The sequence below is a fragment of the Mesitornis unicolor genome, unplaced genomic scaffold (assembly GCF_000695765.1).
Source record: "Mesitornis unicolor isolate BGI_N332 unplaced genomic scaffold, ASM69576v1 scaffold31070, whole genome shotgun sequence".
NCBI lineage: Eukaryota > Metazoa > Chordata > Aves > Mesitornithiformes > Mesitornithidae > Mesitornis > Mesitornis unicolor.
The window spans coordinates 67,613-78,002 of NW_010158098.1; the positions used below are offsets into that span (position 1 = coordinate 67,613).

At 37.9% G+C, this 10,390-nt stretch overlaps 1 protein-coding gene across 1 annotated transcript in view; it reads right to left on the reverse strand.

Annotated features, from left to right (window-relative positions):
- Positions 1-2,599: 2,599 nt before the first annotated feature.
- Positions 2,600-10,390, reverse strand: part of ZRANB3 (zinc finger, RAN-binding domain containing 3) — a 38,370-nt gene continuing 30,579 nt past the window's right edge. Inside the window, 7 exon segments of the mRNA XM_010182621.1 lie at positions 2,600-2,698; positions 3,185-3,316; positions 4,572-4,965; positions 5,822-5,965; positions 7,408-7,550; positions 8,884-8,985; positions 10,359-10,390. The exon segment at positions 10,359-10,390 is cut by the window's right edge and continues 14 nt beyond it. Coding sequence (XP_010180923.1) covers positions 2,600-2,698; positions 3,185-3,316; positions 4,572-4,965; positions 5,822-5,965; positions 7,408-7,550; positions 8,884-8,985; positions 10,359-10,390 — 1,046 coding nt within the window.

Consider the following 10,390-nt stretch of genomic DNA (forward strand, 5'->3'; position numbering starts at 1 on the left):
GGAGATGATATGGTCCTTGTTAAGTGACAGTGCCACGTTCCCAGGGACAGAGCTGAGCTGCCAGCCGAGGAGGATGCCTACAGTGACTAGGAGGTTTGGAATGGCTTCACAAAGAGTTTTAATTGGATTTTTGGGGAAGAAAGCTTAGCAATCTCCCCTCTGTCCAAAGGGAGCGTATTAATTTTGTTTTGCATTAGCTTGTTTAATAACGGACATGAATGGGCTGTAGGCAAATACTTCATGTTGAAATTCATGCAGAATGCTGCTTTACAGTTCTTAATCAGACTCTGTCAAGTGACATTAGTCTACTTAAATTGATGTGCAAACATTAAGTAACCTGTATTTATTGCTAATCATAAATATTGAACCCAGTATTTTTTGGTTAATCACTAAGTTGCAAATACTTCTAAAATATCCTTATTTTTATTTAAAGTATACTGTACACTCAAGTTCATGCTAAACTTTCATACACTTACAGTAGTTGTCAAAAAAGATCTCATCTTGGACACTTCTCCCAACCAGAAACAGGTCTATTTGGGGCTGTAACTGGACAGTCAGCTTGATAGCCTTAAGAGGATCACTGATGGTTTTGGGTACTTTATCTCCTTCCCTGCATGCAAGGGCCAAAGCTGTGTATAAGAGACACATACAGGGGTGTTCCACAGCAAGCAACCTTCTGGTATTGACAGAGCCTGTTCAAGTGCACATCTGTGACCTGATACAATGAAACAATTCTGTCACCTGCTGTAAACTGACCCCACTGGGTATCATGCAAACACTGTGACGTGTCTGTGCCAATGTTGCTTTACAGTGATCTTCGTGTGTTTTGATGAGAAGCAGCAAAAGATCAGCATTATTTTACAAAATGAAATGTAAAACCAGCTACCGTATTATTGACATTACTCAATAAATCTGAACTTATTATTGGCTCTCAGACTTCTTTGGGTACCAGCAATGGTTTTGTCAAAATACTTTTTCAATGTCATCCTTGTATGATTTGACCTAGGAACAGCATTGCTTATGACTGTGGCTACATTATGTAGAGAAAGTTCATTTCAGTCTTGAATAGTAGGGTCCCAGGTATTACCCTAAATCTTCCTTGACCAGACAGGGGTCAGGGCTAGAGCATTGCCCTCAGATAAAGCTGTATCAAGTAGAAATAAATATTTTCAGAACAAAAAAGAATTAATTTTCTTTAGAGAAAAATCTTGTCACAGAATTTGTGTTTTACCTGAGGCAAATTCCTCTGATAAAAGGGATGAGAAAGACAAAGACCAAGTTAGCTGTTAATTGTAGCTTCTTTAAAAGTAATGGCACTTGGCTAATTACTGAATAAGTAATCTTTAACTTAAGCTTCTTCCCTGATCCTCTTGGTTTTACATTTGAGTATGTTCTCCTATAGGGATTGTATAAATATGAAAATCCCTCACTTAGGTATCAGGCTATTAGGACTTGGTCTTTTACCCTGCTGAAGAGCAAATTCCTGTAATCATACCTGGAGAACACAAACATCCTGTAACACTATTTTTCAGTTACCTAGAGATGTTTGTGTCTTTGCTGTAAAATTCAGTTTCACTCTATAGAAAATGGTGCATTCACAACACTGCCTTCTTTTAAATCTTTGTGAGAAAAAGTCTTTGTTAAGGACAACCTAGAAAGCTTTTCAGCTTATTTTATCTAGATGTACTTGAAACTGCAGTCATGTACTTGCAGACAAAGATGTGTGGTGTACAGATGTGCTTTGTGAACTTACTACTGTCCTATGCCATTCAAGGGGAGGGGGGAAAGAGACAGGTGAAGCATTAAAAAAAAATCACCAGGAAAAAGAAATGTGTTTATTTGAAATAACTCTAGAGAAAGCCATATAACCAGTCCAAAATAAACATCATCTCTGCTATCTTGTTATGGAGAATGCGACTGTAGCGTTTCCTAGAAAATACCTTTAAGATAACTGGTAACATTATTGTTCCCTATCATGAATAAGTTTTAATACAAGCTGGTTTAAGTGAAAACAGATTTCAACAGACATTAATTCTGAATGCCAGTCCTATAAGTGAGGCCTGGTGCCAACAGTAGCTGTTTATATCTGTGTAAGACAGGTTTAGAAGAGACAAATCACTCCCTTGTGCTATCTTTGTCATAATAGAGATCAGAGCCTGTATTTTCTCCAGCAATTTTGATATGTGAACAAAGAAAAGAATTTAAACTAAGACATCATCTTGGTCCATCATCTTCCCAATACAACTGAACCCTGTGAGACCAATGGAAGTTTCACCAGAACTTCCTTGAGTTCGTGTAGCTATAACTACACTGTAATAGGAAAACAGTAACACTTCAAGTTTGCATTAAGGTTACACACAAATGTAGCTTTAAACCACAGCGTCATAAAAGTAAAACCATGATCAAGTAACTTGGATGCACTCCCCCAGGGCCCTCTTGACAATCAGCATTATAAATGATTTCTTGGTTTTTAATTCTGTATTTTCTTCCCTCTACCAACAGCATGATAGGCTACAAAGATTTTTAAATCAGTGCATAAGGAAAAATCTGTAACTCTCCTAGTTTCTGAGTTAGAATGTGACTGAATATATTTTGCATTTTACCTCTTCACAAAAAATTTTGTGATATCGCAGCCGTACTTTGTAGCTGAAGAACGTCTCTTCATCTGGCTTCTTTCCTTGGCCTGTTTTGCAGTTCTCTGCAAAAGAGAAAGGTCTGCTCAGCAAGGACTGTTACTTGGCAACAGCGTGCTCCATGGAAAGCATCAGCCCACAGTTAAACTTCAGTCTAATTTAGCAGCAGGCAACATAATAAAATGTTCATTAAGCTGACATTTTCCCAAATCCTGAGGAAACTGTTGTGTCTCAACAGTTTAATGCTACCTTTCATCTTCACTCTATGGGATGGAGAGGCTGGGAGCACAGGGGTTGTTCAGCTGGAGAGAGCGGGGCTGAGAGGGAACCTAATTACAGCCCTTTGCTGCCAGAGGGAGGGGGCAGGAGACCAGAGCCAGGCCCTCCCAAGGGGCACAAGGCAGTGCAGCCACAGAGCCCGCCTAGGGCCTTCCCTCAGGATGATCCCTCTAGGGATCCCTGTGCCCAAAATACTTCTGTGATGTGGTCAATGCCACCCTGGTGCATGTTCCACATTTCCCAGTGAGTGTTTCTGACCATACCATACTGACCTCTCTGTGGCAAACCGTACACAGAGTTTGGAGGTTTTCCAAGGAGCACTGTCCTCCTCCACTGTAAACCGGCCTGATGTGGTCTGCCTGCCAGAACTGCCCTTCTGTCGGGTTTGTTATGATTTCATTCAACTGCGGGGAACAAAGGACATGACACTGGAAGCATTAAATGTTCATTCTGACCTATGTTTATGCTCTACCATTAGAAAACAATTCAGAGAAGTAACTATTCATAGTTTTCATCACAAGAAAGAAGGGAAGCATTAGCATTTTTTAATGACTCCCACTGGACAAGCAAACAACTGTAAATTTAGTTGGCTTATTTTCACCTATAGTGTACTGAAGCACATTGCAGTGGATCAAGGAAAAAACAGAATGAAAGGTTCAATTTTCTTGATTGGCACAGTAAGTTATCTTCAATGCCATCAAGTGCTGATATTAAAAATAAATATACACAAGTAAAAATGTGCAAAAACTTAAAGAAGCTCACTCTAACAAGCTGTTCATCATTTAAGTTTTTAATTGAGACGGGGCACTGTAATAAGGAGCACTGGGAAACCTTAGGTGATGAAGTGCTGTGTCAGCTTTCAAAAAGGTAACTGAAACACGACACAGCTCTATTCACTCAGCTGTAAGAAATCCTCACTCCACAAGACTTCTCACTTCAGTCTTTTGGATGTGCACCACCTTATTTTAAAAAGCTGCAAGCAACAACGCCAATCTCATGGATACGACATGTGACAGTAAATTACTTTTTCTTTTGCCACTTTCAATGGGTTCCTGCAGAATTTATTGAAACTATTTAGAACCAGTAACTTCTGAAGCAGAATTTCAACTTTGCAGCAGAAAATGAAATAGCATTTTAGTTTCTGAATAAAAATACCACTTTACATAGGAATGTTCTCCCTCCCTACTCCACCGCCTTCAAGTCAGTGAAGAAGCAACCACAACCACGAAGAATGGCAGTAGTTCGTAATGCATTTCGAGGTGATACCAAGAGGAGCTGTGACAACTGGCTTTTATTAAGCTCCTACCAAACATTCTGCAAAGTAGGAATAACCTAATACTACTGGACTACATCTGTTCTTTAACTGTTTCATAACCAGAAAGTTTGTTAACAAAGTGCATTTCAAGTAACTCTGGCTGCAATATTCTCATCCCTAAGGAATCTGAATTCTGAAGCCTGTGTCTTTCAGGAATGAAAAATGTGTTAGAAAACATTGGGGTTTTTTGTCTTTAAGATTTTGGTTTTTCTCATTCTGTTTTCGGTGCTAGGTTAACCTTTGACCTTGTACCTGTAAAAAGAACATTTTGGATTTCTCCGCACCATCACCTGCTACAGGAACACACGGTTTAGCTGTTACTGCTTAGAAAGTGGTATCATTACCTGCCCAAGTGGAAGGTGAGACATCCAAGAACTCTCTAGAAGTTTCTTACGCTGGCTCTTGGGTGCATCTCTGATGCTGAGATAAAGCTCATGGGCATTTTGATTACAAAACTGGCAAACACCGTGTTCAATCTCAAACACTTTAGTCCTAAGGTAGCTCTGACTAGAGCGAATCGAGAAGTCCTCCTGGCAGGCATGAGAGCAGAACCGTGTGTCCCAAGCGCGTGCCTGGCAGCCTGGGTCATGCTGAGCCGTTGGCTGTTGACAGCTGAGACACAGTGGGTTGCCCTGGTTGTCCAAGGCTTGCAAATAGCCCTTGGACGGGGAGATGCCTTCAGCTTCAGCCTGCTCTGAGGGAAGAGCTGATGGGCCTTTGCCACTGTCTGACAGCAACCTGTTTGCAGAGAACAAAGTACAGCTGATACTAAAGAACCTATTCAGTAAACAATTCAGTAGGTTTTTATGCCCTCTGTATTTCCACTAGATATCTTTTATGCTCTGAAATATCAATTTCATTGGAAAGAATACCTTATACTGCTCAGGTTGATACCTGCACAGTGCAATTATGTAATTGGTTTATGTTTCCATTTAAACAAAGTTTGACAATATAACAAACAGATTTTTATTTTGCACATCTTACTACATTTGCACATATGTGCTGAACTGTTAGCTGAAATAATGCTGTATTTATAAACAGTGGCTTCTATCAGGCATATACATGTAAAATGTAAAACATTTCAATCTCTTTGACAGAAGTAAAAAGTCAAAGGAAACATCCTGGTTTCTCTACACAACTTTCCTCCTCTAAACAAGGCTTCCCTCCAGGAAGGATGCACACTGCTTGTTTAATAAAATTTTTAAAAGGGCATTTTCTATCTAGGATTTTCATGTTCTTTTCTGCCTTTTTCTAAATTTTGAGGCAGAATAGAAAATCTGGTGTCCTCAATTTGCTGTTGACCTCACAAGCAGGCATGAGCTAACATTCTTTTTTCCTTAACCAAATAATGTAACTGTTTTCTTGTTTCATTTTAATTAGACTCAGTTAATTAGCAGCTATATGAGCAGACAACAGATGTAATCTAAATTGTTATAAGAATAAAACATAGCTCATTAGCACTACAGGAAGTTTCTTATCTAAACACTGTAGAAGGGAAGCACTGTGCAAGGTAAACACCTTATAGCAAATAATTTTGATACCTTAAATTCAGGGAAGAAACAGCTTAATCACCTTACCACATTAATAAACTTACTTTGTGGAATGATCTGATTGTTCAACAGAAGCATTTTCATTCTTCTGACAAACCCCACTTTCCTTGGAGATGAGGCGAACGCTGCCTCCACTTTTGCTAGCTTTGCTAAGCGAGGCTGCTGCTACATCCTCCTTGGTCACGTACCTAAGAAAATTCAAAACTCTGTCAACTACGAAGAGAACAATCTCCCTCAAAGAATATTCACTCTCAGCTGCAGCAAGACTGGTACAGCATATTCTCTTCAAACATCCCTCATTTCCCAGATGAGAAATGAATAAAGGCTGAGAAAACATACTTCACCGTAATACTTCCATATTATGTATCTTTTTCTAAAACACATTCAGCTCTAACCAGCAAACAGATAGGTTGTTCTGTATATAACATTGGGAAAATGAAAGCAATTTGATATTGCCTGTCAATTAAAACTGAAAGCCATTTTGTTTCAGTTAGGTGAAGTCTCTCTGATATTCCAGATAGTCCAGGAAGCTCTACAAGCTCTGGAGGCCTCCTTGCTCTGCTGGTTGTGTTTGAACTCATTTTAATGTGAAAACATACAAAACAACACTGCTCTTAAGTAAAACTTTTAATCTCTTTACTCTGATCATTCTTCCAAAAACCACTGTTCAGACAACTTCTCATAACTATACCTCTCTGTACTATGCATGTGCTAAATCCTGTCTAGTACCTTAGAAGACCGCTGTACTTGACAACAGATTTTCTAACCTGGTTCATAGTTGGGTCTTTCCAACTTTTATGGAAGGAAACAATCAGGCAACAGGTTAAGAAAAACTTACTATCAGTTGCTTCTCCTTATATTACTGGAATTACAAACTCTATTTACTTGAATTCTTACCTACAGACAAAATAGTCACCCTGGAGAATTCAACAGTAGGGACTGAGAGGAATAAAAATGTTTTAGTGTTTGCAGAGGCACCTTGGTGAGTTAACCTGTATGCATCAGAAGTTTTGTGGAGAGCAACGACAACCCTAAAGCTGCAAATGTCTGTCAGGGAAGATAGTGTATGAGAAAAAGGAAAGAAAGTGGAAAAAAAGGATAAATTTATATTTTAACAAGGATTAAACACTAGCCCTTTCAGTGATGCCCAGCAAGAAAAACAATAGTTTTGAGAAATGTCATCCACAGAGAACAGAATTGCTTAAATAAAAATGAGTATCAGAAAGGGTTGGAGTAGGCTGTGAATTATGAATAAAGCATTGTATCACTGATGCAACCAATGTTTTATTCCTGCTTCCAGGTGGGGAAAAAACCAGGATTTTTACTTTTATTTTGAGTTCCTGAGGTCATGATTTTTCCTCAAAGATCTCTGGCAAATTCCAGATGTTTCAATATGCAGCACAGCAACGCCAGAACAGCTGGTGAGTGCAGCACAGTGCTGGACAGGGAAGCAGACACTTCCATGCCAACAGATTTACTGCCGTGCTCAATTGCCTATGTTTGTCACTCAGTGACAGCAATCATTGAACAACCAGTTTACAGTCTCAGCATCATTTCACTAAAAGCAACATTAATATAGCAAACTTCCTGCAGCAATTAGTAAGAGGAAGAAAAATTAAAGACCACATACCTTTTTGTGCTGCTGACCACTGGCTGCTTTTTAGACAGCTCCTCTGCAGCATGAATAGGACTACAAAATATCTGGCCACTTTTTCTGACAATCCTCTGCTTCATTGCTGTGAGACGACTCCATTCTTTCACAAACCTCAGTATCTGGTAAAGAATGCTATTGTCAGCAGCGTGACAGGCATTACACAGAACTATTTAATTACAGTGAAAGAGTGCTATGAATTAATACCTTCAAAACTGCATGAAAACAGCTGGAATGACAGAAACAGCCCCTTCAAGTAATTTTTCATACAAGCTGCAACCCCCCCACTCTCACCTGCTGAAGAACTCTGACAGCTTTGGCATTGTCTAAAATAACTACTATCGTTTTGTTACGATAGGTGTGCTGATCCAGAAGGAAGGAAATAAGGCCAGAAATAGCCTTTACTAATTTAAGGTGTGGCAACAGGAGAAAGGTTTCTTCCTAAAGTCTCAGGTAAAACTTTGCTGCATAAGCAAGACTGCTGGTGGGAAAAAATGACATACAAAATAGTTTTCTTAGAGCAGCCATTCTCCCTGTCGCAGCAGGCGTCTCGGGGAAAAAAATGTTCACTCTCATTACTTGAACAGCATTTATAATTGGGTTTATGGACAAACTTCTCTTCTTTCCTCTAACTTTCTGATATATGCTTAACACCGGCTTAACAGTCTGTAGTATACAGATCCTTTGGCAACATTGTGTTACCCACTCATTAGCTGCGGCACAAAACTGTTGGTTGAACCAGTCAGGTATCTGTCTTATGAATTTAAGTTCCAACCTTGCTGGACAACCTACCGAAAAGAATTGGGTTTGTTCCTATATGACAAAATCTGATTTTCCAAATTATATTTGTCTTTAAATGGAGAAAACAATTAAGCAAACTCTGTTAACCAGATAATATTGCACATCCAATTTAAATTCTGTATTTCCCTACTTGAGTACTTGCATTTACAGTGTTAATGTTCTCCTCAAACAGCATTATGAATGTGATCTTTATTACTGAAATAACTGAAGCTACATGTCTCAGTAAAATGTGCCCTATACTGCTTTGAGAATTGTTAGAAAGCCAAAGGAAGAAGTGAGAGTGGAGACTGGCTCAGAACCGCAGCTCTGATACAATCTAGCACTTTCTTATTCACAATGTGCCCTGTTTAATTCATAACCTTTAAAATGCTATTTTGTTGACTTACGAACGTTAGTTACTAATCCTGTAAATGAGAAATTAAATGATGCCTGGTTGATTCCATCTACTGAAATGTTAACAGGAGGCATGATAATTTGCCAAAGTAACAGACTGCGTAATTAATATTCACATCAACATTTATAAGATCTGCTTGCATTGATGAAACTGTGCCTAGATCCCAAGGCCTGGAAGTGTTCTGCATTTATTTTTTAAAAATAAGTCAAACCACTCCATATTAAATATTATATTACTGTGCCAGTAGAATTTGTCCTTACCGATGAACGATTTCGTTTATGCTGGAAAGCCTCTGGTAAATCCTCCCAGTTATCCAGCTGTATGTCCAGTGGAATGAAATTAAGATTCAGTGGTTCACCATCCTAGACAAGGAAACAGGTTTGTTTATAAATACAATGTAGCACAATCTAGAAAAAAATGATCTGTTTCAAGTGAATTATCTTCCCATCCTACTAAATTTAGTCCCTCAAGGTAAGATTTTTCCAGGAAAAAACAAAAATCATACATATATCATAATACCACAGATACAAGAAATGTGATTCACATTAAAATATCTAAAAGTAAACAGGGTGGAAATTTTAACTTGGAAAATATCTGAATTTTTTTCCTTTGCAAATATAGTTCAGACACACAAACTGCCTTAAAGAACTGAAATTACAATCCTTTTGACTGAATTTCCAAGGGAAATGAATCACTGTAGACTGAAGAATGTAACTTTATTACAATTTAAAATCAGAGCCTTAGTGCATTGTTTATTATACTTATTTTTTTTTAATAAATGTCTGAAGAATTCAACATTCGAGAGACAGAAGCAAAGCAGAATTCCCCAGTGTCTCATAGTTCAGCAGAAAGATTTTGTGCAGTATCTGTATAATGAAAGTCTGATCCAAGCCAAAAAAGCCCAGACCAATACAGAGTTGCCCAAATACCATCCAAAATGCATCTTTGTCGTACAGTAAAATGTATATGCACTTTAAGCATATTAAACAAGTTTACAGATACAAGAGAACACTCTTTGTGACTTTTTCCCAGCTGTATCAGTTAGCCTAACAAAAATGTATTATCTTAAAGACTTGCCCTCAGCTATTTGTGCTGCTTTGCAGTTGCACCTGAACACACTGACTCATCCCCAGCTTTGAAGAAAACATCTCAGTGAACTTTTCTATCCCTTAAAAATTGGAAAGTCCTGATTCCCTCTTGAAAAATGACCTGGAAAATTACCAATTGCTAGTTTCTGTACTCCTATTACCATTGCAGATTAACGTTAATGTGTTCTATTCAGGAAGTTACTGATTTACATACAGCACCAATGCCTATCTTTCTGAAAAAGTGGAGACTATTTTATTTACTTACTTAATCTGTGAGGATTCACTGACATTTTTCTTTTATTTTTGAATGTTCTTCTATTAAAGTATTTTGTGATAAGATATAATAAAAAAGGGAATCTTAAACAACTATCACATTTCTGACATGATTTAAGAGTACACTTTATGTATTAGCCCCATCTTGTAAGTTAAGAGAAGAGTTAAAAGTTATATATCTAGGGAATTATTACTTGATTCCACTGAAAAAAGAACTAGAATGATAAACTACCTAATTTTTGTACATCTCAGCTAATACAAAAATACTTGTCTTTTTATATAAAGTATAACAAATGACAAGTATGTACACAGTTCATAGGACATTTTACTTCATCATTTAAAAATTATAATAAACATGCATATTTCAGGTTTACCTTTGTATAGAGGTGAATTCTGTCAGTATTCC